Source organism: Penicillium maclennaniae, assembly GCF_028827695.1.
Source record: "Penicillium maclennaniae strain IBT 15551 chromosome Unknown utg000004l:1.0-3007600.0:1.0-3009580.0, whole genome shotgun sequence".
NCBI classification, from domain to species: domain Eukaryota; kingdom Fungi; phylum Ascomycota; class Eurotiomycetes; order Eurotiales; family Aspergillaceae; genus Penicillium; species Penicillium maclennaniae.
In genome coordinates, this window is record NW_026623216.1 from 176,983 (window position 1) to 204,399 (window position 27,417).

The 27,417-nt window shown below is 48.6% G+C and overlaps 10 protein-coding genes across 10 annotated transcripts; 4 read left to right on the forward strand and 6 right to left on the reverse strand.

Annotated features, from left to right (window-relative positions):
* Positions 1-219: 219 nt before the first annotated feature.
* Positions 220-1,873, reverse strand: gel2 (1,3-beta-glucanosyltransferase gel2; the record flags this gene model as incomplete). Its single annotated transcript, XM_056965928.1, has 3 exons — positions 220-1,516; positions 1,622-1,752; positions 1,865-1,873. The coding sequence occupies 3 exons, from the start codon at positions 1,871-1,873 to the stop codon at positions 220-222; spliced, it is 1,437 nt and encodes a 478-aa protein (XP_056822709.1).
* Positions 1,874-2,663: 790 nt separating this feature from the next.
* On the reverse strand, positions 2,664-3,331 carry N7477_004266 (TOM complex receptor protein TOM20; the record flags this gene model as incomplete). Its single annotated transcript, XM_056965929.1, has 3 exons — positions 2,664-2,869; positions 2,954-3,199; positions 3,274-3,331. 3 exons carry the CDS (start codon positions 3,329-3,331, stop codon positions 2,664-2,666), a joined length of 510 nt encoding a protein of 169 aa, XP_056822710.1.
* A 1,835-nt stretch (positions 3,332-5,166) lies between these two features.
* On the reverse strand, positions 5,167-5,793 carry N7477_004267 (alpha/beta fold hydrolase; the record flags this gene model as incomplete). Its single annotated transcript, XM_056965930.1, has 1 exon — positions 5,167-5,793. One exon carries the CDS (start codon positions 5,791-5,793, stop codon positions 5,167-5,169), a length of 627 nt encoding a protein of 208 aa, XP_056822711.1.
* Positions 5,794-7,212: 1,419 nt separating this feature from the next.
* On the reverse strand, positions 7,213-8,742 carry N7477_004268 (uncharacterized protein; the record flags this gene model as incomplete). Its single annotated transcript, XM_056965931.1, has 5 exons — positions 7,213-7,378; positions 7,439-7,723; positions 7,773-8,097; positions 8,155-8,513; positions 8,573-8,742. The coding sequence occupies 5 exons, from the start codon at positions 8,740-8,742 to the stop codon at positions 7,213-7,215; spliced, it is 1,305 nt and encodes a 434-aa protein (XP_056822712.1).
* Positions 8,743-9,788: 1,046 nt separating this feature from the next.
* On the forward strand, positions 9,789-11,936 carry N7477_004269 (uncharacterized protein; the record flags this gene model as incomplete). Its single annotated transcript, XM_056965932.1, has 3 exons — positions 9,789-10,022; positions 10,239-10,558; positions 10,622-11,936. The coding sequence occupies 3 exons, from the start codon at positions 9,789-9,791 to the stop codon at positions 11,934-11,936; spliced, it is 1,869 nt and encodes a 622-aa protein (XP_056822713.1).
* Positions 11,937-12,496: 560 nt separating this feature from the next.
* N7477_004270 (uncharacterized protein) lies at positions 12,497-14,281 on the reverse strand (the record flags this gene model as incomplete). Its single annotated transcript, XM_056965933.1, has 7 exons — positions 12,497-12,665; positions 12,718-12,800; positions 12,909-13,098; positions 13,163-13,211; positions 13,268-13,323; positions 13,383-14,044; positions 14,096-14,281. The coding sequence occupies 7 exons, from the start codon at positions 14,279-14,281 to the stop codon at positions 12,497-12,499; spliced, it is 1,395 nt and encodes a 464-aa protein (XP_056822714.1).
* A 657-nt stretch (positions 14,282-14,938) lies between these two features.
* N7477_004271 (uncharacterized protein) lies at positions 14,939-16,077 on the forward strand (the record flags this gene model as incomplete). The annotated part of the gene is made up of 3 exons (XM_056965934.1): positions 14,939-15,000; positions 15,093-15,543; positions 15,595-16,077. 3 exons carry the CDS (start codon positions 14,939-14,941, stop codon positions 16,075-16,077), a joined length of 996 nt encoding a protein of 331 aa, XP_056822715.1.
* A 1,443-nt stretch (positions 16,078-17,520) lies between these two features.
* On the forward strand, positions 17,521-17,973 carry N7477_004272 (uncharacterized protein; the record flags this gene model as incomplete). The annotated part of the gene is made up of 2 exons (XM_056965935.1): positions 17,521-17,661; positions 17,785-17,973. The coding sequence occupies 2 exons, from the start codon at positions 17,521-17,523 to the stop codon at positions 17,971-17,973; spliced, it is 330 nt and encodes a 109-aa protein (XP_056822716.1).
* A 156-nt stretch (positions 17,974-18,129) lies between these two features.
* On the forward strand, positions 18,130-18,908 carry N7477_004273 (uncharacterized protein; the record flags this gene model as incomplete). Its single annotated transcript, XM_056965936.1, has 2 exons — positions 18,130-18,544; positions 18,598-18,908. 2 exons carry the CDS (start codon positions 18,130-18,132, stop codon positions 18,906-18,908), a joined length of 726 nt encoding a protein of 241 aa, XP_056822717.1.
* Positions 18,909-19,558: 650 nt separating this feature from the next.
* N7477_004274 (type I iterative polyketide synthase) lies at positions 19,559-25,659 on the reverse strand (the record flags this gene model as incomplete). The annotated part of the gene is made up of 14 exons (XM_056965937.1): positions 19,559-19,618; positions 19,682-20,563; positions 20,636-22,342; positions 22,449-22,828; positions 22,891-22,930; positions 22,975-23,038; positions 23,095-23,354; positions 23,407-23,864; positions 23,968-24,127; positions 24,245-24,423; positions 24,478-24,526; positions 24,646-24,830; positions 24,891-25,212; positions 25,273-25,659. The coding sequence occupies 14 exons, from the start codon at positions 25,657-25,659 to the stop codon at positions 19,559-19,561; spliced, it is 5,133 nt and encodes a 1,710-aa protein (XP_056822718.1).
* Between the last annotated feature and the right edge of the window lie 1,758 nt (positions 25,660-27,417).

Here is a 27,417-nt window from a genome sequence, read left to right on the forward strand (position 1 = left end):
ATTCAATCGTTGGAGGGAACATTAAATCCGGGCGTTCTATGAATAGAGCAGACTGGTCTGAGAAAATCGGCAGAATGAGACATGCCCGAATAATAAACAAGATAATCTACTAAGAATGAAAAAGAAAAATATAAGAATGAGAAAATAAGCGCAAACGTTCGACGAGCCTCGTATATCCAGTCATATACGTATGCTCTGTCTATCGAATCGTCCGTCGCTTTATAGGAGAGACGCAATCAGCATGAAGAGACCACCAAGGCCCCCCATGGCGACGGAGGGACCGGTTAGCGAGGCGGCATTGGTGGAGGTGGAGGTCCCGGTAGAGGAAGAAGACGATGTCGTGCCGCTGCTGCTGCTGCTGCTGCTGCTGCCAGAGGGAGAGTTCACCTGATCACCGGAGAGAACCTTGAACTCGACACCAGTAATCTTCTTCCCGGTGTAGTCGTAAACGGTCTGGGAGATGGCCCCGCCACTCACAGTGACAGCAGTACCAGTGGGAGCGTTGGGCAGACCGCTCTGGATGTAGTCCGAGACGTTGGAGGGGGTGGCAGGCAGATCCCAGGAGTCCAGGAATTTGCCGGAGGTGATGATGGAGGGGCTGCAGGTCTCCGCCTTGACAGATGTCTGGGAGCTGTTGCTCTTCTCAATGCGGGACATATCAATCTTGTTGAACTGGGCCTGCAGGTTGTCGTAGTCGACGAGGGTGGTGACGACGTCGGTGCTGTTAATCATCACCAGTCCGTAGTTGTTGGTTTCCTGAGTCCACTCGTAGACGAGACCACCGGAGAAAGCCTGGGTCATCTCCTCGCCGTACAGAGCCTGGACCTCGGTGAAAACACGGGGAGTCACCTCGTTACAGCCGTACTCGGAGAAGAAAACGGGCACGGTCGCGTTGGTGAAATCCTCAGTTAGAACGTCATAGCCGCTAGACTTGTAGGAAGCATCACCACACCAGGAGTAGGAGTTCAGGCCGAAGAAGTCAATGCGGGAGTTGGTAGAGTTGCTCATCTCACATTCGAAGTAGTGAGCGGTGTCGGTAAGGATGTTACGAACATCAGCGGCGGAGTAACCAACGGGGATGGCGCGGGGAGCATTCTTGGCGATGTAGTTCTTCATGTCACGGACCACGGCGCGAACATAGGCGGGGGCGAGCCAAGTAGCGTCCTCATTGATGACCTCGTTACCGGCGAAGAAGCCCAACACGTTTTCGAAGTTCTTAAAGGCCTCGATGACACCGAAGACCTGCTCGAAGTAGGCGGCGTCATAGGTGGTCCAGGGCTCAGCACGGTTCAGGGAGCCGTTGGGCAGAGGGGAGTTGACATCCAAAATCATATAAATTCCGGCCTCACTGAAGATAGAAACACACTTGTCGTGGTTCAGGGTCGGCTGGATGTTATAGATACGAATGGTGTTGATACCCAGACGCTGCATCAAAGCCGCGTCACGCATACAGGCATCGCTGTCGGTCAACGGATCGCTCTTCGTGTTGACAGCGTTGGTGCCTCCGGGCTGGTAACTGTGATAGCACACACGTCAGATGCCAGAGCGCATTGCGGGGGTGGAAGTAAGGAGTGCGGGAAAAATGTAGATTGCGCGGGTGAGCGAATGTGGGCGATCTCACTCAACACCGATGATTTGGAAACGCTCCTTGGTATCAGAGTTGACAAAGTCCTTGCCATCGACCTCAAGAGCCTTCAGGGCGAATGCGGAGCCAGCTAGGGCACAGGCGGCCGTGAAGAATCGACCGGCGGACTATAGGCCGCGTTAGTATACTGATTCGTCCCAAATCAAAACTGTTGACACCATAGGTATCAGAGGACCATGGGCACTCTGCGCATCCGTCTGCGCCAGAGGCAGCACGTACCGCAACCATTGTGAAACTTGGAGTCAGACGGTCAAGACGGTAAACTGGAGGAGAGATCAAGACAAAAGAACCGATTGACGATGGGCTGGAGAGAGCGACAGCGCGAAGCGCGGAAGGAACGAGTGACTGAACGCAGAGGATCACAAAACAGGTATCGTTAAATTAAAGAGCCTTTAAAAAAAGGAGCAGAGGGAAAAGGGATCGGAGGAAACCAAAGAAGTGGAGTTCATGAGGGTCAAAGAGTCCAACCACGGCGACTAGAGCACAAGTGCCCTTTAGGGCTCTGCGTCCCGTCTCCAATCTGATACTCTGATACATGGTGGGGACCTGCGTTATGCTCTGACTTCATACCGCGTGCCAGGTACCCCCCCTGAGTACCCTTGTTTCATCGTGTCGATGATCTACTCTACGCGTTATCTCGCAGCCCTTTGCTCGAAAATTCTTTTCATTCACTCTAAAATACAGCCTGTATATCACCTTCCTTCCCATGAAAAAATGCAGACAAAAACGGGGAACGGAAAATAAAATCAATCATTGGCGCCGAGAACTACCAAGGCCCCTGATGCCACCGGCTCGGGCCAAGACCCAATACCTATACAAGAGTACACACGAAAGAAAGGGAATAGTGGAGATCGGAGACAGGGCGTTTGGATCGAGGGGAGAAAAGAGGAGGATGAGAAAGATGGTGAGAGAGGATTATTACAGCCAAGGCGAGCCAAGGGAATTTTTCCAATGTGAAGTCGGATCCAGGCGCGCTTAGATTGGACCGAACCGGCCTGAAATTGGGACATTGGGGCGTTTACTCGACACCGTGGTTGTCGGCACTGCCCTCGCCGGTGAACGAGCCACCCAGCTTAAGACCAGCGTCCATAGCCACCATCTCCGCCAAGATCTCCAGGACCTCCTTGGGCACGGTCTTGTCGTATATGGAGATCAGATCCTTGGGCTGGGGGTAGACCTTGAGAGCCTTGTAGAAAGCCAGAGCGGCCTCGATCTGGTCGGTGCCTATCAAGGTAGAGATTTACATTAGCATCCCATGTGAGGTTGTCGATTGATTTCATCCCCAAGTTCGAGGCGCTGATGACGTACCCTCGGCGCAGAGACCTTCACCCTTGGCGACCTGGCTCATGAAGTAGGACTCCTTCTCCTCAAGGTCGGCAGGGAATCCCTCCTGCTTGGCGCGCTGGACGGCAGCCTTGATGGCCTCGCGCTGCTCAGCACCCTGGGCGGCTTCCTCTTCCTTGACGACCTTGGCGAGACGGCGGTTGTTGCGCTTCAGAGACTTGCGGAATTCGGGGTCAGTCTGACGCTTGTGATCAAAGTACACGGCATAGGCTATCGTTCCAGCAAAAGATGGGCCATTAGTAAGGTGCTGGAGATTCGTCTTCCCGAGTCCGAGGAGCTCTTACCGAGCAGTCCGGTCACGATCGTGCCGGCTGAAGCAGCCACCAGAAGAGACGTCCGCATGATGAGAGGAAGGTGAATGTGGATTGACGGTATCGACACGACAAAAGACACGCCAAACAGAAGGGCGAGAGCGAGGAAAGGATAAGATGGAGATGGGAGTGGCCGATGATGCGCTTGTTTGGACGACAAATTTGATGGGGATTTACGTTCTTCCGTCGGCCTTTCTCTCCCGCTCTGGCGACGCGACGTCAGTGTGGTTAGTAGTCAAATGGTTGATGGTCAATCGATAAAACAACACTCTTAAGACTCATGGAAGCTAGTGGGAATCGTGAGAAGTTACACCATAATTGGTGGTCAACCAAATGCTGGGTAAAGTACCTGTCGTGTATTGTGGCGTTACTCCATCCATTCCGACATCATCACAACTCTCATGAATAACACCTTAACCTGCCGAAAGATGACCTAAAAGCTTGTCCCCGGGAATTATCACGTTACATATGATTAAACGGTAGTGATAGACTAAGTGAATCTCAAGAAGCGAAAGTGGGCTGCTGAGCGTCCAATTATGATTAGTCACAAAGTGTGCAATCGTTCGGCAGAACCTCATCTCCCTGGTGTCTGCTGGGCTATCAATTATAACGGAGAATACTAGACGAAAAACGCAATTGACATGTGAACATCATTTCAGGAATTTCCGCGTTGTCTGCGTTGTCTGCGTTGTCTGTAGCGATATCGTCCTTTGCTATGAGCGAGCTGTATATGCGTGATGAACCACTGGCAGGAGGAATTTGTCAAAGAGAAGCACTTATTTCTTGTAAAATATAAGACAATTTTGTCTGTTTACTGTGCTGAATTGTTTTTTCTTTCCATTGTTTGCCCAGTCTCATCATGATCTGAACCCAGAGTCTGCCCAGCACCTGCTAGCTTTTCAGTTCGGTAAAGGGAGAGAAAACTTCTTGAGGACAAAATGATAGGTAAGACAAAATGAATAGTATCTGACCCTAAGGCACTACTGCCCCCGTTTGGATTGAGTATAGCATCGCCTATCCAACAGAGCTCAGATACCGCTAGCAAAGAATCACTTTTGCTAGATAACAACCAGTATGCACCAGGTGCAAAAGCACTGCAAGTCTACAATGGTCCGAAAATTTTTCAAAAATGGGCATCAACCCCAGGTGATTATGTATCGAAGTATAGTGTTGAATGAAATCATTAAGACTAGATAACTCACAGACCACGTGAACGATTGCGAGCGTCCTGGAGGAAAAGTACCCCTGCGACAGGCAGTTCGCTCTCTTCACAGCTTAAATGGTAGGCAAGCTTGATTCTTGCAGGCAATTAATGCTTCATGGGTAGTTGAGTTGGGTTTTGAAAACGTTGTATACTGATGGAATGAAGGAGAAGGATATATATAAACGCGCGGCCATTCAATCCGCAAACTAGATGAAAGAAGTGGAATCCATATTATCTCGTGAACTTTCACGATTATCTTGCATATAATGATGAGCTCGAATCTGAGTTAGTCCATCATGACATGGCATTGCATATCCTTTTAAGTCGACCCCAATTTCCGCAGCTCATTCGTTCTCCCACTACTCAGCTTTCTTGACTGCGCTCTATTTTGAACACACCCACACCAAAAAGCGTTTTCCCATTTTGATTCACAATGTCAAACCACCTGGAAAAACCCTGGTTCGAATACCAACACCATCATCAACATTCAGAAGCATTGCTCGGTCAGCGACTTTTGACCCAAGTAGAAAAAGAAATGACAGTGTCTACAGTACAAACACACACCCTGGGGAGCGCAACCGCAATCAAATCCATAAACAGCAATTCACGTCAACAAGCATCACCCAGTGAGAGCATAGTTCAATCGACATCTTGTAGGAATTTCACTCTGTGCGGTTCGCCTCCAAAAACTCCAGCAGTCTTTGCGCGGTAGCAGATGGTTGCTCTTCGGGGAGAAAGTGTCCACAGTCATGGATTGCACCTCCGGAAACATTGGTCGCGAATTTTCGGACCAAATTAATCATATCCGAACCAACGGAGCTGGCGCCACCTAAAGCTAGGACAGGGATCTCGAGTGGTTTCCTTGCAAATTCCAGATTCTGTTTCGCACTTGTCCCAAAAGCTCGGTAGTACTCGAACCCCCGACTCATCGCTCCTGGTCTTGAGTAAACCTGGATATAGCGTTCAAATTGATCCTTGGGGAAATCATTTGCATGAACCTTCAATTTGAAGAACCAATTCAAAAGCTCTCGCTCGCGGCCGCGAGTCAGGATTTCAGGCAATTCAGGGAGAGCGTTGAATGAAAATTGCCAAAGACGTTTGTTGGTGTCATGAGTCAATGGAAACTGAAACTGGGGTAGGAAACCCGGCACTGAGGCGTCCAGGATACTGAGCGATTTGATTCTCGATTGGAATTGAGCGGCCCAAGGATAAGCAATCCAGCCGCCCACATCATGGCCAACCAGATGATACGGTGTTTCTTTCACAATATCGTGAACAGCTTCGGCCATGACTTTGCTCACGTTCGCAGTATCATAGCCATTGAGGGGAGGAGGCGAATCACCCAAGCCGGGGGGGGTCGAGCGCGAAAAATTGATAATGCTTTGAAAGGGGCTCAAAGATTCCGCTAAACGCCTCCGCTGTTTGTGGCCAGCCTGGCATGAGAATCAAAGGGGGGTCCTTGACCGCCAACTATGGCTCGGACTCCGTGGAGGAGACGTGTGGCTCTCCATGTTGGTGCCATGGTGTTGACGTCGGCTGGGTCAAGTGCACGGATGAAGACTTCGAAGGGCGAGCAATTGTAGGCGCAGTACTTGCACGCGGGTTCGGGTATTTCGGCGTTTTAATATCATTTTGTGATGAGTCAGGGAGTGTATGTTGAATTAGGACAAGGGGTTATTTCAGTTCATACGTGGACCCACATGAAGCGCAGTGGATTCACATCTGTGATAGGCAAAGGTCGCCTAGTATCTTTCCACAGGGCGCTGGGTGGGTCTCGGAGAAATAGAAGGCCGGCAGGTAGGCTCACATGCCGTGTTGAATATCTAGTTACTGAATATTGAGATTGTCAACGATGCGGGTCCCCAGTGACTTGCGTTCATGCCTCTTTCGTAACTGTAAGGGGCCCTTAATTGTGACACAACTTGCTCCCATAGATCTCGGGAGAATGATCATCTGCATGGCATTCGAACCAGTCTCAACTTGAGATGCAAGTATTTCTTGCGATACTAGCAATATGATCTCCAAGCCTTTCGATCCATATCACCAACCAGCCTAATTTTCGAAAAGAAGGCTTCGCTTTGGAGTCACGCAACGCAAAACTATACAGACGATTCTACCGGTTCCCTCTTCGCCGATCAAAACATCCTCTTTTGACCCTATCTATCATGCGAAGAAAGACCACAAAAGGCACTTTCCTATATTATGTGTTGCCATATTTGACCTTTGTATACTTTGTAGATTCAATATAAATAAACAAGCAACCTTCTAGGAACCCTTCGGGGCTCAATTGTGAGGGTCTCGAACTATGCAGGCGCTTCGTCTGTCAAGCACGAAGATGAGCCATCCAGAACGCCCCGGTAGATAAACAAGACATAAAAGCCACGCTTGCGATGGCGTATATAATTACCAAAGATAAGAATAGAACCGCTTCCATGCATTTCCACCGCTTTTCTCCTTAATCATCTCTTGCTACGTTCATTTAGGTCTGGTGCCTGGCCGCGAAACCTTTTTTTTTCGCAGTATTCCCCGGCTTCTCTCTCCGGGGTTAGGTCGTGGCTGTGTACCTTCATCTTCCACATCCCTCCATGACCGCTAGGCCTGTTCCTTCAAGGTCCGGGTCGGGGGCCCGCCCCAGCCCAGAATGCTCGAACTGCCTGAGCATTACTGTTATATGCATGATATTGACGACGTTGCGGATCGCCACAGGCTCAGTATCTCCATGTTCCGTGAGCCGCAGCTAGGATGTTACGAGAGACCAAGAGGAGCAAAGAACCGACAAACATGGTCACAATGGCAAATACTTGCATGCCCATGTAGGTCGAATTATGCTGTCGTCCTAAGATGGCTCCCATGATCGGTAGGCCAGTAAGAGTGCTGCTAGATGTCAGTACAGAAAACAAAGCCAATCAGTTCAGTGGGCCAAAGAAGACCTACGAGATAGCTATAACACCCTGATAAGTACCTATCTGTCTCCCCAGGGTCTCTATGCTGCCGGACTTTCCGCAACATGGCATCATGATGCTAACGAAGGCGCCACTGAAGAAGCCATAGGCCACAGCGAAAACGATGAGGCCGGCATCCGAAGAATGATAATCAAAAGGCAGCCATAAACAGAGAATCGCGATGCAGCTCAGGAAGGCGGACCCAACTATGACATTGAAGTATCCCACCTTATCTCCGATGTGCCCGGGGATAACTCTTCCGAAAAATGAAGCAGCACTGCCCTCGAGTCAGCTCAGCCAGGAACAACAAGGTTGACGCAACTTACTTCACGATAGCAATCAGGTAGAGGGCCAGCGAATCCGACATTCCCGACAATTGGGCCATGCTAGGAAGATAATCGAAAGGTGCCCATAATCCCCACATCACAAAGTATGAGCCGAGGGCATAGAAGGCAAAGCCTCGATTTTTGAACAGCTTGAAGTCAATCCATGCCATTTCCGAGTCCCATTTCTTAGGAGGTAGACGCGCAGTGACCAGAAAGAAGGCGACAACTAAAATTATGCCTATGAACAGCGCTGTGTAGCGTACCATGCCATTGAATCCCACGTCTTCCATCACCAGTCGCAGAAAGAATGGGAATATAACGCCCCCTGGTCACACATTAGGTTAGCACATGATTGACGCTGATAGGATAATCCTCTCCTCACCAATGCTACTGCCCGCAACAGTAATTCCCATAGCAAGACCTCGCTGCTTGACGAACCACTGGCTCACGCAGACCAAGCAGGTGGTGAAAATTCCTCCCGCTCCGAGGCCATAGCCAATTCCCTGTGCCAAGATGATCTGATAGTATTCGGTGGCAAGACTTGTCATGCACAGTGAGAACAGGCAAAGAATGGTGCATGGGAGCATGACCGGGCGCGGTCCGTAGGTATCTACGATACGGCCGAATAGGGAACCCGGAGCCCATATGAGAGCGAGCTGGACTGTAAAAATCCACGAAATATCGGAAGAGCTGTAGTCCTTCAAGAGAGTCTCTTGATAGGTGGTTTGGAAGATACCAATGCTGTTCAGGTCAGCAAAAGGACCGATCATCAAGCTTTTTCGCGGAAGGAAAAACTCAACGCGTTCAAGAAGCCCAAGGTAGCGAACAAACCTAAGGAGCCGCCGGCGCAACATAGCCAACCTCGAAGGCCGCCCTCTGGTGGAAGAGCTGAGTCCAAAACAGGGCTCTCAGAGACAGGGATTTGTAAGGTCTTCTCTTCATCTTGCTGGTTACCGATGGGCGACGGCATGGTAGATTCGGGCATTCTGGTGACTGTGCAACACCTTCACCGAGACTAGATGGCGTCAAGAAATAAGTTCAGCACGCCGTTCAAAAGCAGAATACTAATAACGCCATAGCTGCAGCGAGTGGATGGCGGCCCGCGCGGTCCGCGCGTTCCGCACGTCCCAGAAAGCACGGTGATCACCGACTCTGTAATGACAGCTTTTTCATGAAAATTCCATGAAGAATCACTCAACATGCTGCCGGAAGTTACTAGTGTATTACGCCAGGCATTCTCTTCACAGGGTACGGAGATTACAGCGACGATCGAAAGGGGCGGGCCGGAAGCGTATCCGCTTTAGGCCGTGGGTCCCTATTGTATACGCCAATACGGATGACTGACTAGTCAGGTTCCGGTAAGTAGCAGTACATTCAGCTGGTCCACTACTTGGAATCCTTCAGGATCCTTGTACCATGCCAATCACCCGCCTTTGAATTCGCCACATTGTAGAGTACGAGCAAAACTTGGAAGACGCAGACTGAGTTGATGGCAGCCCATGCAACCCATGCACGCTTCTCATCTTCGTTGTACTAGGGGCCATTTGTACAGGTAAAGTAGCCTATATTCTTTCGGCGTAGTCGTGCTGATCGACGGAATAATGAAAGTAGCGAGTACAAATTGAGTTAAAATATCTTTGGTAAGAAAATGGGCCAATAGCAAACGCAGTAAAAATTACCAGTAAACTGTAACTGGTAAATGTTGCCCAAGCTACGAAGACGGAATCGCTTGATAAGGCCATGGCCCAGACGTCCAATCGGAGCTGGCCAAAATCCGTACTCTTTTGGGATACGATTCCAGCGGGAGCTAGATTCCATCTTCCCCTTGTGGAGGTAGAAAAGCTCCTAGCCCAAAACTTCGCCACAAGCATCAGCTATGCCCAGTCAGTCATAGTGTTGAAAGGTCAATTCAACCCGCAGATCTAGAGATATCAGACGCAAAGCAATTTTGAGCAAAACTTCAATCTGTAATAGTTCTGTATACTACATCTGTCGTCCTTCTCCAATTACTTCACAATGGGCTCCATCGAGGCAGGAGGCACAGAACTTTTCCAAGGCACTCTCATAGTAGGAGGGGGCCCGGTTGGGATGTTGACAGCTCTTAGGCTGGCACAACTGGGGGGTACCATGCACACTATGCGAAAGGAATACCGAGACAACACGCTGGCCCAAGATGGACAACAACAGTTGCCATACAATGGAGATCTTGCGTATAATGGGGCTTGTCGAGGAATATCGACAACAACCCGGGTCTGTACCTCAGCATAGTGAGTGGGATACAGTTTTTTTCAACACTTGCGGGCCGAACAAAAAGCTTGTTAGTCGATGGGTATGTCCGTCATATAATAAGAGAATCCGTTTGCGAAGTAAAAAGTCTTCAATTCAAGAGTCTTGATCCAGTGATTTTGGACTTGATGAAAAGAAGGTTTAACTTCCACGAATGATCACACTGACCTCTTCTGGTAGCATATCCCAAGCAACGACGATTATCGCGCCAAGATTCACGCAAATAACGATGGCTCACAACCTGCAGAGCCGGGTCAGCGTTGCTCGCAGATAGTGCTCGAAGCGTTTTTGAAGAAAAAATGCCTCGCCGAACCCCTCATCACGAGTCACATTGGCTATAAATTTATATCGCTCGAGGAAGACGATGATGGAGTCACTGCTACTTTCACAGATATGGATAATCAACAAAAGAAGATTAAAGCGCCTTACTTGGTTGGCGCAGATGGTGCGCAGAGTAAAGTAAGGAACAGTGTCGGTATTAAACTCCAGGGGAGACCTCTGTGGGTATTCCGTCCTCCTATCAAACATTACCAGCTAACATGGCGGTGATTTTCTCTACCAAGGCCAGGTGCCTTCTTCATGGTCCACTTTCGGTCCAAGGAACTCGCGAAGCATTGCCCATTCGGCAAGTGGTGGCACGCCTTTGGCCTCCACGGCGGCTTCATGATTAATCAAGACGACGTCGACACCTTTACCTGCCACGAACCTTGCTCTGCTGATGCCGCAGCCATCAAAGAGCTCCAGAAACATCCCGAGGAAATCCCTTATCGAGTCCTTGGCAGTCTCGGCAAGCCTTACAAATTTGAAATCGACGAAGTCTTGCTGGCCAATGCCTGGCGTCCGAATTTTGGTCTTGCAGACTTCTATGTCAGTCGTGATGGACACGGCCGTGTGTTCCTCTGCGGCGACGCTGCTCACCGTAACCCTCCACATGGTGGCTATGGCATGAACAGCGGCGTAGAAGACGCCTTCTCGCTAGCGTGGCGACTCTCTGCTTTACACAAAGGCATCGGCGGAATCAATCTTGTTACTTCATATACGAATGAGCGCAGACCGAACATGATGATGCGCCTCGAACGTTGTGACGCCCATATCGGCAAGTTCACCCCTATGATCATGAGTGCTATGACCGCACCGAGCACAGGAACTTTCCTCGAGGAGAGCGAGGAAGGAGAAAAAGCACGAGCTGAGGTAGCAAGGCACCTGGATAGCGTGGGACCCGAAAACATTGACCGTGGAGTGGAATTGGACCTGAGATATTTGAATAGTGAAGTTATCGTGAGCGACGGGACGAAGGAGCCGAGATTCGATAACATGAACTATACCCCGAGTACACGGCCCGGACACAGGGCGCCGCATGTATTCTTGAGGGATGATCAGACAAGTATTGTGGATCTCTATGGAACAGAGTGGTCTTTGATGGACTTCTCAAAGGTTGCAAGTGATTTTCAAACGACCAATGACTTCTTCAGCTTCGATGACAAGACGACGTGCCCGGTGGAGACATTCAAAGCTGTAGCCAAGGCAATGAAGATGTCATTGACGCATGTCCAGCTGGATGCCGGAGAGAAGCACGTCAAGGACGTATGGGAAGATTACGATTATGTTTTAGTCCGTCCGGACGGGTACGTCGCCTGGCGTGGAGGCAAAGAAGGGGCGAGGGATGAACGTTGTGAGCTGAACGAAGGACGGATCAGGAACATCTTGAGAATTGCTCTGGGCTGGAAGACAGACCCTGGGTTTGTGGCCGGGGAGAGAAGGGGACTCAATATCGGAAGTAATTTGACAAGCATACATGGCGTAGCCGAGGAGCTTGGGGTGGGTGAAGGCCATGGGGATGCTTTTGTGGGAGTTTTCAAAGAGGACATGAGAAAATAAATACCTCTCTGAATTTTTCAACATCGCTGAAAACAATAGACCTTCAGGCTAGAAATGAGAAGAAAGACCAGTAGTGAGCTTTGATCATGGAAACAGATTATTACTAGTCGTCCAGATGGAAGTACTAGGACTTTCTAATTGTACTGCCGAGATTCGGCCAGCGGTGATGTCCAGAGCACTATGAGGATTGGATTAAGAACACATGCTTACGATTGTCAGGAAGATAATTCGAAGTAAGCTCTTGGGTAGCGCCAAATTTCTTCACGTTTTTCTCTCATTCTTGGATCCCCACCATATACACAAGGCACTAGCGAGAAATGCCATAATTCAAGCGGATAACTCATTCATGGCGAGCGAGATTGGTTCTGGCTGATCCTATCATATAGCTCGACCACAGTAATCCATGATTACCGGTTCAGTAGGGGAAGTGTGCTAATTCAATTGGTGATTCATCTCACGAAGATATTTCTAATCAATCTCAATGTCATGTTTAATAATGCTACCTCCCAAATAGCCTTAAGCAGAGATATTCTTGCGGATTTAAGTGGTGAATATGAAGCTCAAATGCCCATGATAAATTTCCCCTTGACCGCTTCATCTTGAACCAAGGACTTTGTCTTAGGCAGGGAATCTTCCTTAATTTTGTGGAGCCCGTTGCTTTTGAGCACTTTTTCGGCTTCGGCTATCGCATCATATCCATATATCCATGGTTGGACAACCGGGCACGTCCTGTACGTAATTAGAATCGAACGCCTGTTAGGCTACCAAGAGTGACGCTTACCATCGGCTGGGAAAAGCACCAGTGATTCTTTTGGCGAGTTGTGATATGAATATCTCGTCTCGTGCTTCCTGGTCAGGGCCATCCTGCATGTGAAAATCATTTCTCTACAGCCAATAGCCTCCGAAGTCAGTTTGTATACGTGAATGATGGAGGGTATGAGGTTAGAGCTCGACATAGGAAGTAGTGCATACCTGCTTGAATGTCTCCCTAGCTATAGCCTCACTCCTTAATTTTCGAAGTTTTTCAAACATATGCAACGCATTTGGAAGTTGCTCCTTCTTTGTGACGGACTTTAAGATCGTCCCCAGGGCCGCTCCATCCTCCATGGACGAATTAGCGCCCTGTGCAAGATATGGAAGCATGGGATGGCAGGAATCGCCTCTGTCAGATGTTATTTGGTGTCCCGAAATGCTCAACTTTGTGGAAATGATATTAATAGACTCACATTAAGACAAAATTGTCGGCTTCGTTAATCCAAGATGACAGCTCCTCTCCTGTCATACAACACTGTCAGTCTGTTGTAATAGCAGCGATTTCTTTATCTCCTTACTATGCATCAGTTTCCACTTGTCAACTCTGTCAACGTAGCCTAGAAGCTGAGTGAGACTGTGATTGAATTAGTCATTGGAATCAGAAAACAAAGAGACCGGTCAAACTCTGCATACACGGGATCCCAGCCTTCGAACAGCAATTTCATTTCTTCGACATTTCCAGGTTGCTTGGTGATATTCGGAGGTAAATCATCTGGTACAAGCAACACGAGATTATACATTCTACCAGCCCTTAAGGAGTATCCAACAGCGTGAGATTTAGGTCCAATCCAAAAGTGGACTTCTGGATGGCTAACCCATTCTTGTAAAGCTGGCTCTTTGATCTGAACCAAAGATAGAACGATTCGATATGCCAGGTCCCCTGTCGGCTTAGGCGGATCAGCAGTCCCTAGAAAGCATTCACGAGTTCGTGACCACAAGCCATCGGCTCCAACTATTAGGTCACCGTGATATTCGTGCCCCGAAGTAGTAGTTAGCGACGGCACCGAGAGATCGGCATGTTGTACGCGTTCGTTCAGATGGACTTTCACTCCCAACTGCTGAGCTCGCTCGTACAAGGCTTGCTGCAAGTCAACTCGATGTAGATCAACGAAAGGCACCCCATATTTTCTTCGAATATTCTTATCGAAGTCAACCTCACGGGCCAGCACTGCCCCGGAATATCGGTGTACAGTCAACTGTGTTGGTTCAGCTGCCTGGTCCCACATGGCTTGAGGAAGATCCCAGATTTTGAGAAGGCGCGAGCCATTAGGGGTAACTTGAAGGCCAGCGCCAACCTAAGCAAGTCGATGTCATTACTTGATCTTGTGTTGGCGAAGTGAACATACCTCTGCAAGTTCCTTTGCTGCCTCCAGGACGGTGACAGAATGGCCGGCTAACGCGCATGATACTGCAGCAGAAAGACCAGCCAAACCTGCGCCGACAACGATGATATGTAACCCGATATTTTCAACTTCCTTGAGAGCACCGGTGTCAACGTCTTGGACCACAATTGGGGTACGAATACGCACCATTTTGCCCCCCCTTCTGAACGTTGAACGCTGTAGTCGCAGGCGGGATAAGCACCAACGGCAGATTATTGACGTACCATCTGACTGATTGAAAAATGCCCACATATAATGCTGCGCGGGGCCGGAACTTCCCTTCATCACCGTTGCCGCCTCTCTATGCATGCAAGTGGGGTAGACATTCAAATGATATCGCTTCTCGGGTTATCTCTAGTCTACGAATCACCCACGGCTAAAAGGTGGAGATTCAGATCTCAAAGGGGGTCAAGACGCCTGAAGAAGATGCCCAACTAAGCTTCTAATATGCTGGGAGACTTCCATAACAGGCATCGGACAGGGTAAAGCAGATGGTGGATCAGCATGGCCCCACCTCCCAGGTTAGGAACGCGACCAGTAGGAACAGGCTGATGGTATTGCTTTTTCTACTAACCGTTAATTTTACACCCTTTTAGTGGAGGGGAAAGCCCTCTACGATGAAAAAGGAAGACGGCGAGTTGAGGACGTAAATGCGGTAGTCCAGCCGCCCGGCAATAGTCTCTTGTCACGGACGGTGGACGGTCTTCTATTTCGTTGCCAATCTCCAAACCCTGAATCGTGATCTCTAATCTGTCACGTACTCGTCGTGTTCAAAAATCCTGCCAGTTCACTTGTTCAATTCACAAGATGGGTCTCCTAACCCCCTTTGTGCCCTACCACACGTCTGCTGGCTCGAGTACGATTCGAAAGTGAGTGTGGCGTGCCCCGCCCGCACACTCCCACCAAAAACACTAGGGATTGACCCGTAGGAATCCTAGATGCTAATTTCACCGTATTACAGATTTGGTGGTCTCCTTACTGTTGAGTTCCTGGAGCCGCCCCCAGGTCGAAGTTTCATGATGCGTCAGACCTACAGGCTGGACGTGGAAGGACCTGTTCCGCCTACACTACGGAAGCTCATCGATAGTCCCCAGCGGCCTGATGGCCCTGCGATGCACTTCCATCGGTACCAGAATGAGTTCTTTCACGTCGAGCATGGCATCTGTGTGGCTGAGGTTGATGGCGTGTCGCGCAATCTTACTCCAGAAGACGGGGAAGTCTCCCTCCAAGCGAACCGCGTGCATCGTTTCTCCATCCATCCCGATTCGGGCGAATACATGACAGTGCTTCTGAGCGGTTCCGATGCAGGGATTGATAACCAGCTTGATAGAGTCTTCTTCGAGAATTGGTACGGATACTGGCACGACGCACTGCTCTACGATGGTGGTCTTGATTTCATTCAAAAATTACAAGTTCGTTTTCTTAAATTCGTTGTACATCGCACCGATATTAATCAACCATAGATGTTAGATGCAGGCGGCCATTATACGCCAGCGCCGGCGTGGATGCCCTTCCGGCTTTTCTTTGGCTACTGGACCAGTGTGATCATTGGTCGGTGGCTTGGGGGTTTGCTAGGCTACAAGCCGTTCTTCAAAGAATATACGACGGATTGGGAGTTTGCTGTCAACAAAATGAAAAGTTCATTCTGGACTCGGCGATCAATTGACGACTTTTGGGGCGCGAAGGAGCGCTGGAATAGAGAAGCAGACCTCTCTGCTGGACCTAAACCGACCAATGCGGAACTGCAATATCTACTCGAGGATGTCACAGCAGCTACAAGAGCTGCTAAGGCTAAGGCTGCGGAAAATGGATTGCATAACGGGCTACATGGCAATGGAAGCAATGGAATCGTTGAAACCGGTGAGGTCTCTAGAGCAGAAGAGGAGACTACTGTTGGCATTTCTTCTGGGTTGAAGTCTGGCGCTGCTCAGGTTCGGAAGCGGTGAAGTCTGAATCAAATGTTTTTGATCCCGCCCCGGGCCATCGGTAACCGAGGATATTGTCGAGGCCTGCGTAGGTTACCTATCCGCAAGCCATTGCTTTGTCATGTCCCGCCTGTACATTGGTTTCTTTAATCCTAGCCCCCACTTCCTACTATCCTTCTGAATCTAATTGTAGATCGTTTGTGATGATATATCGCAGCTACATTATCTAAATATTGGAATGAAAAATCGTGTCTAAATAAAACCATCATCGATTGAGTTGAGGATTGATGGATTCCTATTGCTTCGTATAAAGGCACAGTGACAACCGAAAAGAAGATTTAATGTATTGAAGCAGCAAGGAAGGTGACCTTGGCAATATGTCAAATCATACCACCTGAGCTAAACACAATCAAAAAAAATAACTCAGGCATCTTGGTATTACCCTTCCTTACTTTTCATTCCCAAAAAATCAAAAAACACATGCGAAGTAGACTTCCAAGAAAAGACCCTAGAGTCGTCTGCAGCGTATGAGCCTCCGAATATAGGCGAACCACCAGCGTGAGCTGAACCCTTTGACAAACAAGTCTTCATCAAGCAGCGAAAGTTGTTTCGATCCAAGACCTCAGCAACAGCGCTTACGGTAGTTGCTTGAGATGCCGCCACGACCAGCATCCAATAGGGTAGAAGCGGAGGGCTTTCTTTAAGTCTTCACCACAGTATCTGCCAGGAATGGACCGCAAGGGGCTCGAAGCCAACTTCTGATAAGAAACCGAGCATCAGAGGTCGCTCATTGTCAGGCCTCTTCAGCGCGACCAAGAGTACTGGAAACCCGCCATCTCCCTACTCCTTCAACCAAGTGAAACTGGTGAACTAATCAGTTTTGCTCATCTTGAAACAGATACGAGCATTCGTAACTCGGCCCTGCAGGACCTAACGACGCGCCTTCGGCACAGCCACACGTTTGAAAGGGAAAGGATCATCCGGCCCGTGCCGCGTCCGTGCTCATTCTCCGCTCCATTTCCCCTTTGGGAAGAGCTCCTTCTGGAATATCCCCTTCCGGAATTCCTCCTTTGGCAATGGCCCCTTCTGAAACATCTGCTTCTAGTCTCAGCTTGCTCTTTCATCGTACTTTTGTGGGGAAAAACGATGACGTACATCGGCGGACAGTGACTCCTACGACTTCACACAGCCTCATCAAGGCTCAGCAAAACAACGAATCATGCATTCGCCCTCGGATACCTTTGTGATACATATTTTCGAATATAGTGATATTCCGATTGGCCACATACAGCCTCCAGACGGACTGATTGGTATATTCGCAGTGAATGCTCGCGGCCTGCTAGTTAGACAGACATTGAGAAGTATTTCTGTCATGATGTGCTATTTAGAGAGAAGACTTCCTGCGTCTTTCTACTTGACCAAGATTTTGGAAAGCCATTCTGAAATTGGGAGCATTATTTCACAATGGAAAGCCTGATCGCCAAGATTCAGCAGGAGGCTGCTCAAGCCAGTTATGTAGGGCGTAAAAAGCTTTTAGACACCCTTCGAGACCTGCAATACAGCATCGAGACGCCGGAGGATGCCATGCAGAGAGTGATACACATGGTATGCTTCCCAAGTCTGAGAACCCATTTCCAACAATTGGAATTGCAGAGTACCTTGATTTCTCTGTTGAGTTTGTTCTTTATCTTACTATTATCATCCTCAAAGCTAAAACAAGTCGCTTAGAATCTTCACTTTGCTTCAATCCGCACGGCTCTTGACTTGAACCTTTTCAATGATATTCTTGACAACGCCGAACCCTCAACTGTTGCTGATTTAGCAGCCAAGCACTCTGCAGACCCTTTGCTTCTCGGCAAGTACCAGAACCCCAGTCATTCAGGATTGAAAGGGCCAATAATCCTGACTTTGAGATAGCTCGTATTCTACGGTATCTTGCGTCAGTTGGAGTGATCAAAGAAATTGGCAAAGACACATTTTCCTCGACGCCATATACATCCAATCTCGCAAAAACCCGAGATTCAGGCCGGGTTGTATGTGTATTTCGATATGTGTAACCCAACGTATCAAGAAATGCCTCATTACCTTGCGGAAACCGGTTACAAGAACCCTACAAGTTTCACAGACGGCATCTTCCAAAGAGCACACAAGACCGATTTGCACACATTTGCCTGGGTCCATGGCGATCCTGTCAGAAGCGCTCACTTCAATCATTTCATGAAAGCACAACGCGGGTCCCAGACCAAATGTTTCGGACTTTATCCCTTTGACGAGGAAAGCAAGGGCTGGCCTTCTGATAAGCCCCTGTTTGTGGATGTTGGTGGCGGTGCCGGATATCAAACTGCCGCCTTTAAGGAAAAATACCCGAATCTACCTGGTCGTGTTGTCTTGCAGGACTTGCCGGAGCCGGTCGAGGACGCGAAATCGGTAGTTCCGACAGATGTCGAGCGAATGGTGCACAACTTCTTCGAACCCCAGCCTATCAAAGGTAAGAAATGATCAATTGAGAGACTTTATTTGTTGAGACTGATAAGAAGACAGGTGCCAAGTATTACTATATGCGCATGATATTGCATGACCATACAGACGAGAATAGCAAAAAGATTTTGAGTAATCTAGTACCAGCTCTGGAAAAGGATTCTCTGATTCTGCTTGATGAAATGGTTCTGCCGTCTGAGCACGTGGATGAGGCGTCTACGCAAGCGGATCTGACCATGATGGCGTTCCATAGCTCGATGGAGCGATCGGAGGAACAATGGGCAAATCTTGTGGGAGCGGTAGGACTAAAGATCAAGAAAGTCGTATTGTATGCACCGGGTTTCAACTTGGGAGTTGTTGCATGTGGGCTCTGAGTGATCAATGCCACATTGTGAAGTTGATTAAGGGAATCAGAAGAGGAAAATGATTCGAGAGCTCCTCATTAATAGAAAGTTCTAGAATCTCTTGCTCCCCATAAGCTGCTAGGCAGAACAAACATCGAAGTGTAAGATATTTATACCATAAGAGATACTGGCACGGTGAGCTTCTTGTAGTCACTTCCACTCATCATGCCTCCTTTCCTCACACCGTTCCTCATGCCATTCCTTCAAATACTTCAATCTGGAATACCACCCATTCACCACTTTCTTCGCCAGATCCTCCAAACTCGCATTCGATATTTCATCCTATTACTCTCTTCGCCCTCACGTTGTAAAAGTAATCTTCTCCCTAATACGTCTATCTCCTAAACATTCGTTCTGGCTCTTTCCTAGACACTATGATTTTTTCACTTTCCCGGTCAAGGCCACCAGTAGTGGATTCCCAGGAGCTTGTTTACGACTAGGACATGTGAGACATGTGAGAGATTATTCCCAAGTCTTGATAGACATTTCCAACAAAGTTCTCTCAACTTTCATACTGTACTAACAAATATCGGGAAATAGAGCAAGCAAATTATGATTAGACTCTTCATCTGACAAACATCCTCGAGAAAATCTTCACGTCATAATGAAGCTTTTTAACTTTAGAAGTCCTTCGCTAATTCACTGCACGCATGGGCGATAGCTTTTGATACAGCGTGTACCTATTCACACAGATGAGAATTAGCATTTTTTGCCACCAGAAGTATAGTAGCAGCTCAACTTACATTCGCAACGTCGAACACCTGGAAATGGTCGCCTGGGATATCAACATAGGGCACCTTTGCCTTCGTAAGAGTCTCCCATCCCTCAATGGAAGTCTTGGGTTCAGAGCGATCTTGCAACCAAATGTTCTCCACCCCACCACTACCATTACCCGTATCTAGACGAAAACCTTCCTTTGATCGGAGCAAGAAGATTCGTGGAATTGGTCGACTGGCACTTGTCGTAGCCTGTGGTTTGAAAGTCCCAAGCATACCCGCACAGGCTGTGAAACTTTTCCTGACAAGGCTTCGAATTGTTTCACCGACCAAGCCACCTCTATTTCTATCATCTTTTGTGACGGCATCTATGATGTTTGCAGAGAGCGGCTTGTGATTGAGTGGCGGCGGTGAATCGATGAGAACAACACCAGTGACGTCGTGGCCTCCTGCCATGAGCACTTTAGCAGCCTCAAATGCAACAACACCGCCAAAAGACCAGCCACCGAGAATGTAAGGGCCGGAGGTTGTCCTTTCAATAAGTCTTGCGTAGGATTGTGCCATGGCAGGAATTCCCGACCAAGTATCTGGATCCATAAATTTGGGGTCGTGGATTGCATAGACCGTACGATTGAAGGGTTTGAGTCGGTGGTATTGAACACAGATGCCGCTGCCGTCATGAACGAGAAAAAGCTGGGCGCTTTCAGAGGTCTTGTCCTGAGCAAGATGCACTAATTCCGGTTGCTCATGCAACTTGAGTATGGTTGCAATTTTCGAATCCATTGATGCAGAGACTTCTTCCTTTCCGCCACCTAGTACTGGAGGTCTTGTACCATCATGGACTTGAGATGATGAATGAGAACGAGTTTCAACTTCAAGCTGGGCTGGTTCTACGTCATCAAGATTGGCCTGTAACATGTCAGGGCTAACTGTACGCTGCTCAATAGCTGCCATTGCTTAGTTCGCTATATATGAACCTACTAATTTCTCAACGTCTCTCACTGTTCTGCATTCCGAGAGTTCCAAAGACGAAAGTTTCTTGGTGTTCAATAGACTTTGCAGACGGGCTTCCAGCTCGATCATCATCAGTGAATCAATGCCCAGAGCCTCGAGCTCGACATCTGACTTGACTGAGGTGATATGAGCACCACATGTTTCAGCGATTATTGACGCAATACGTGGCTCATCTGGAGGCGTTGCCGGTGTCGTTGGCATAGTGACAGACTCAACAGTCTCTGCTTCCGAGGCAGGTGTGGGTCCTAATCGGCCGACATCGCTGCACAGCTGCTCAATATCCTCAACAGTCTCACAGTCTTCCAGGGCGGATATATCAATTGCGATATGAAGCTTCGCAGACAGGTTGGAAGAAAGTTCAATTATCATGAGCGAGTCAAAGCCGATGGCTTGGAGACTCGTGTCGGCAGCTAAGTTTGATGCTTCTAGATTGCAAGTTGTAGCGATGATCTCCCTGATCGCTGGTCGCCTGTCAACAGGAGAGTCCGGAAGCTTCAAGTCAGCAACCGAGGTCTTTGGGGGCACCAGTTTCACTTTCTCTGTTGGAACAGATTGATGTGAGTGACTAGATCTCGCAGCTGTCAACCGGAGAGATTGAGCCATTCTCGTTAATCTTACTCGCTGGAAGGCCATTCCCTTGAAGACAGCAATCACGCCTTGTGAGTCCACAGCATATGCATCTGCTAGGATCACGTTTTGGGCTGCGATTTCGACATTGCTGCAATAGACTTCGAACGTCGCATCCGAGAAGGGGAATTCTCGAGTCATGGTAGCAGATTTGACCTCCTTGCAGATGCAAACCTCTGCATTCCCAATATTGAGATTGGCAACGAAACCAGCAACATGAAGGAGGGCGTCCATGAGGACCGTGTTCGCCCTTGATGTCTCTCCTTGCAGGTCTGGGAAACGACAAACTGCAAGTGCTTCATCTTGGTCGATGCGTAATGACTGAACCATCTGGAACAATTCGGAGTACGTGACAACTCGCGTGAAAACCTTTTCATACATGGATTTTCGGAGAAATACCTGGGTGTTGGGTTGGCCTGTGTGCAGAAAACGTTCCTTCTGCCGTTGCATAAGCGGCACTAGTTTCGCATACTTCTGAGCATGAGCAGCAGACCGCGTCTTCAGCTGTCCCTGACAATGAATCACTTGCTGCTGCTGATCCGAGTCTGCGTTGTATGAGGCCACACTAAACCAATAATCCGCCTTATGGCCATTGCTAGGCTTGATGGAAACCCTAACCATCATGGAAGAGTCTTCCGTGTATAGTAAAGGTGCTAGATATCGCAAATTCGAAAGCGTCCTAATGAATCCTTCACCTTCATGGAGCTGTGTCCACTTCGAAGCAGCTAGAACAATCTCATGGTATACTGACGCAGGACAGAGAGCATGATCGCAGACACGATGACCGATAATGTATTCCTTGAAGACCGCAATTGGTGTCTCAAAGATGGCCTCGGTATTCGTGTCTGACGGACGTTGAATAATCCTTGACAGGAAGGTGAACGAAGTTTCAGAATCATTGTTTTGATCGCACTCATTCTTGTCGATTTGTGTACTCTCATGTGGATAGTAACTGCCAAATTCTTGCTCTGAGAACGGCATCACCGGTAGAGTGATCAAAGTCGCTCGCTCATCGAAAGCGTTTCGCCATTTCAACGCAGTAGTGGTCTGGTAGAAATGGCAGAGAAAGTCTAGCAATTGCAGTAGATGCTGAAGTTCCCTTTCGCAATGAGGGTAGAAGATCTATCTTTTCTTTATCCAATTTAGTGCTGACCATTGGCAGCAACGATGGATGAGGTCCGATTTCTATCCATCGGGACATTTCTGCCCCCATTTCACAGCGAGAGAGCTCATGAATGCCTGCGTTGAAAGCAACTTTCTGGCGACAATGCAGAGCAAAATACTCAAAAGTGAAAGCTTCTTCGCCAGGTCGGATAAGGCGGCCAAACACGTTGGATAGAACAGGGATTTTCGGACTTGAGATTTCGAGTGTCTTGGCGACTTCTGTCAATTGATCCAATATGGGCTCCATGGCGCTTGTATGATAGGCCATTGGAACGTCGAGAATCTTCGACCGCGTCTTCATCTCACTGAGTCTTGCTTTCAGTGTCTGAAGCTGTCCGATTGGCCCCCCCAACAACGCAATCGGTCTGACTGTTATCACAAGATATAGCCAAGTCTTGAAACACTGGGCTGTTTTCTATGTGCTGTCTCACGGTCTCTGCACTGAGATTGACCGCGAGCATCGACGTAGTTCTAAGTTGGCATAGCTCCATCATAAGTTTTGCTCGATGTGCTACCAGCTTCAGACCACTCTGTAGATCAATTACACCAGCAATGACGAGGGCAGCGTACTCTCCTAGGCTAAAGACCAAGTTAGCTAAAGAGCCGAAGAGGAGTTATCCGGTGTGTGAGTATACCTGTGACCAAGTACAATGGTTGGAATGATCCCAAGAGAGATAAGGACTCGCGCCAGTGCTACCTCCAAGACAAAGATGGATATTTGAAGAGATTGATTGAGTAGGGAAGTTGACTGAGATTCCCGTTCTTGGTCGTCTTTGCATGCAATAATATTGAGACACCCCGGATAATCATTGCTCAATAGCCATTGTTCGCAGTCTTTGACGACTTTCTCGAATTCAGGGTAAGCAGTCAAAAGCTCTCGGCCCATTCCCAGGTACTACAATATTCGTTAGACGTTGGAAACCAGTTATGATGTAATAGAGCCTCACCTGTGATCCTTGACCTGAGAATGCGAATACCGCACGTGGCTGTGGATTTGCCGACTCGCGAATGTTGTAAACATTTGCATTTCTCAAGTCATCGACAATTTCCTGTATTTTGGAACCAGTAACAGAGATACGATAATCGAAAATCTGACGACGAGCCGTGCTTGTATAAGCCACATCACGAAGAGAAGTCGTCAACGAAGGATCCTCCAGATAAGAGATCAAAGCATTCCTGTGGGCAAGGAGGCTTGTGTGGCTCCTAGCCGAGAGCCCAAGCAAGTAGCTGTTGGTCTGGCACTGATCCTCGTCTTTTGGGAGAGCCTTGAGACTGGAATATTCTTGCAGTATCAAAGCACCGTTTGAACCAGCGGCACCAAAATTGTTGAGTAGAGCAAGCCGCGGGTGTCTCGGGTTCGAAGATTGAGGCCAAGTGGCGCCGTCACGATCAATGATAGATCCGTCTGTGCCAAGATCTCTGATCTTACGATTGAGAAGTTGTAAGAGATATCTGCGGGGGTATCTTGCCATGTCTCATCATCAAAAGTATTTTCGCTAATGCTGCACCGCCGGAAGCGGCCTCGCAGTGGCCGATGTTTGCTTTGATAGATGTAAAATGGAGAAGATTCGCCGGATCTCGACCGTTGCATAATGCTCCGCGGATGCTGAGAAGCTCATTTGGGTCTCCGGCTTGTGTGCCTGTTCCATGTGTTTCCACCACAGTAATCTGTAAAGGTGTTAATAAAATAAGTCAGCTTTTGATAATAGCAAGGAAATGGGAGATGTGTGGAGAAGGTATTGATTTCATGAGGTTGGTGTAAGTTGCCCGCTTCGGATTACGCACCTGATGAGGATGAACTTGAGTTTTGGTAAGTAACGTTTGAAACAACTCCTCTTGCGTTGGTGAATGAGGATGCGTTATGGAATGCGCATTGCCGCTTTGATTGATCTCAGTGCCCCTGATAACGCCGAGTATTCGGTCACCTTCTGATATCGCATCCCCAAGTTTCTTGATCACAAAAGCTGCACAGCCTTCAGACCGGCAGTAGCCATCTGCTGAATCATCAAACGGCTTACACTGGCCGGTAGGGCTCAGGAAATGTGCTCGATCGAGACCAAGATACATCTACGGCGCTGTCAATTCATGATGATTCCAAGAAAGAGGCTCCATTGGCTTGGACGGCATCGTAGACGACGCTCTTTCTGGTGAAGGCCAGACCAAGGAATGTGGAAGGTTTTACTCACGTCCGGACTAGTGATGACATTAACACCTCCAACCAATGCTGCCCGGCAGTCTCCGGCCTGAATTGCTCGTGCTGCTTGATGAATGGCTACCATCGATGACGAACAAGCCGTATCCAAAGTTATGGACGGCCCACTCCATTTGAAGACGTAGGATATACGTCCACTCTGAAAAGCGCGCAATGTTCCTTGGGAGACTCAATTAGCATCTCACCGTATTGATAAGGGTCAAGCATGGCATAATCTACCTGGACTGTAGTAGACATCAATGCGGTCTCTGAGATTGTCGGTGTAGTCGAGTGTAGCATTTCCGATGAAACAACCGAAGGTCTTCCTGGAGAATGATGGGGTTGAATCAGGCACATAACCCGCATCTTCAAGTGCTCGATAGGCAGTTTGGAGCATGACTCGTTGTTGTGGGTCCATTGAGTGGGCTTCCCGACGGGAAATCCCAAAGACTTCGTTGTCAAACATGAACGGGTTCTCTAGGAAGTTGCCGTACTTTGTTCTTAATGTACGGGCATCATTCTTCTGGTAAAAATCTTCAACATGGAATCTTGAAGAAGGTATCTGCCGGGCTCAAGTCAGTTCAGAAGCGTTCAAAAGCCGTTCGGGATCATTGGAATCTACCTCGGTGCAAGAGTTGATGCCGTTGACCAAGTTGTGCCAAAGAGCATCGGCGTTGGAAGCTCCTGGAAGGTCCACACCCATGCCCACGATAGCAATATCATCAGATGACAACAAACCGGAAGCGTCTTGTGGTGAGGAGCTTGATTCAGCGATTGAAGCGGCTACAATCTTCACGTTATCTGGGAGGGTATATCTGGCTGCCGACATGCCGTATCCAGGGCCGAAATTCAAAATTTCACACTTGGAAGTATTCACGGCGTTGGTTGATTGCTTGACAGCAGCAAGAATGTTATCTTCAACCGCTACCCAGTCTACCGGCTCTAGAAGCATCATGTCAAGGAGCTTCTCGCAGAGTTCTTCGAACGTTTCCATCTGGCTCGAAGCCATCGGCTTCCCGTCGATATTCGAGAAAAGTGGGGTAATCAATTGCAAGGGTGCTGAAAAGAAGGGTAAATTACTCCGGAGATCCTGAATTACATCCCTTCGCACATTCTCGAGCTGACGCCGGTCATGATACAAGGAAAAGATATTAGTTGGCCGTATCTTGCATTGGGAGGGCACACTGCCTTGGCTGAAGTGCTGAAGATGATCGCCTCTACCGCTCAGGGTGACACAAGTATTGGAGTTGATAGCACTCAAGTAAACGTAAGAAGCGGGGAGACTATAAAGGTCAAGTCAGCACTTGAGTCTCTCTGATTTTGGAAATGTCATACTCGTCTGTTATGCTCATCAAGCAGCTCCTTGGCGTGCTGGGCCGTTATCCCGTCAACGACCAAACTACAAGGCAGATGTGGTGGACAGGCTTCTTTGGCCACCATGGCCTTCCTGTAGCTTTCGATCCTGATGCCCAAACGCAGAGCTACATAGAATAAATCTTGGCCCCGAGAGAGCAGTTCGATGATATTCGTGGACGTGGCCACCGCTGCACAAGGCAGCAGCCCGGCACAAAATCCAGCCACACCAAGGAGTGAGCCAGGGGTCTCTTTCGAGTATCGTAGATATCTTAGAAGCTGGATTGTGTATAACGATACATGTTGAATGATGCTATTCCGTTGATAGCACGCCCGAGGCCTTATGAGGCTTTCAGGCTCCACGAAGTCTTCCAGCTTGATGTCCGAGAGTAGAAGCTGGTTATCAATGACAGAGCTGATCTCTTTGACAAAGACACCGTGGCACCCTTGTAATATAATTTGGCCCTCTGGCGTTGTAGCGTCTTCGGCCGCAGTCTTCAGCGTTCGTTCCGAGAAAAGTGAATCTGAGCCCAGGCCGGCGAAAACAAGTATTTGATTCATCTTGATACGGATGGTTGAAAGCCGCGGGGGGGGGGGTACCCGAGAATCAAGACGAGTGGATCGATCGCCCTGGGAAGAAAAGAGGGAAGCAAAGGGGAAGATAATGATAATAAATGAGGATGAAATTTGTGAACTTATATCTTCTTGTCCTTCTCAGGATGTGTGAGTAATACAGCAACAAGACGTGACGACGGAATGGTCAGGACTCAAGAATAGGAAACTGTCACATTGACACCCGGACGCACTTTATTTTCTCAATCAGGGTACCTGCACTTCGCTGGCTGAACACTAGCAGTAGACGCTAGACAAGATCTTCACGGGACGTTTCAACCACCGATACGATTATACCTACGTGCTGGAATTCCCACCAATTCGGTGGCGCCGATAAAACCATCATTACTCAAAGCTTCAAATATTTCATACGAAATAGAAATGATCCTCGGGAAAACTCGATACGAAAACCCTGGTCGATGATTACGGAAGTCCCCCGATAAAAGCCAGCAGTTCCCACCCTCTCCTCAGAAGCGCTACAAGAAGATGAAGAAAATGGGCCCCCCTCGGTTACAAACTCCCTAAACGGCCTGAAGGATTCCGGAACGACTCTTTCTGGAACGGAACGGACCGCAAGCCATCATTCTTGGCCCCCATTCCGCCTTGGTATCCCGTGGATCAACCGTATAAGGATCCATTGACTATAATTGGGACAACACAGCGTGTGGTCCCGTATCACGCCTTTTTATGGCGGGAGGCCCGCTGCACGTAAGACAGCCGTCAGCCGCACCAGGCCCACTCCTACGCGTTACTGTACTTATGTTGCTATCGTCGAATTAAGAAGCGAAATGACAATCTACAG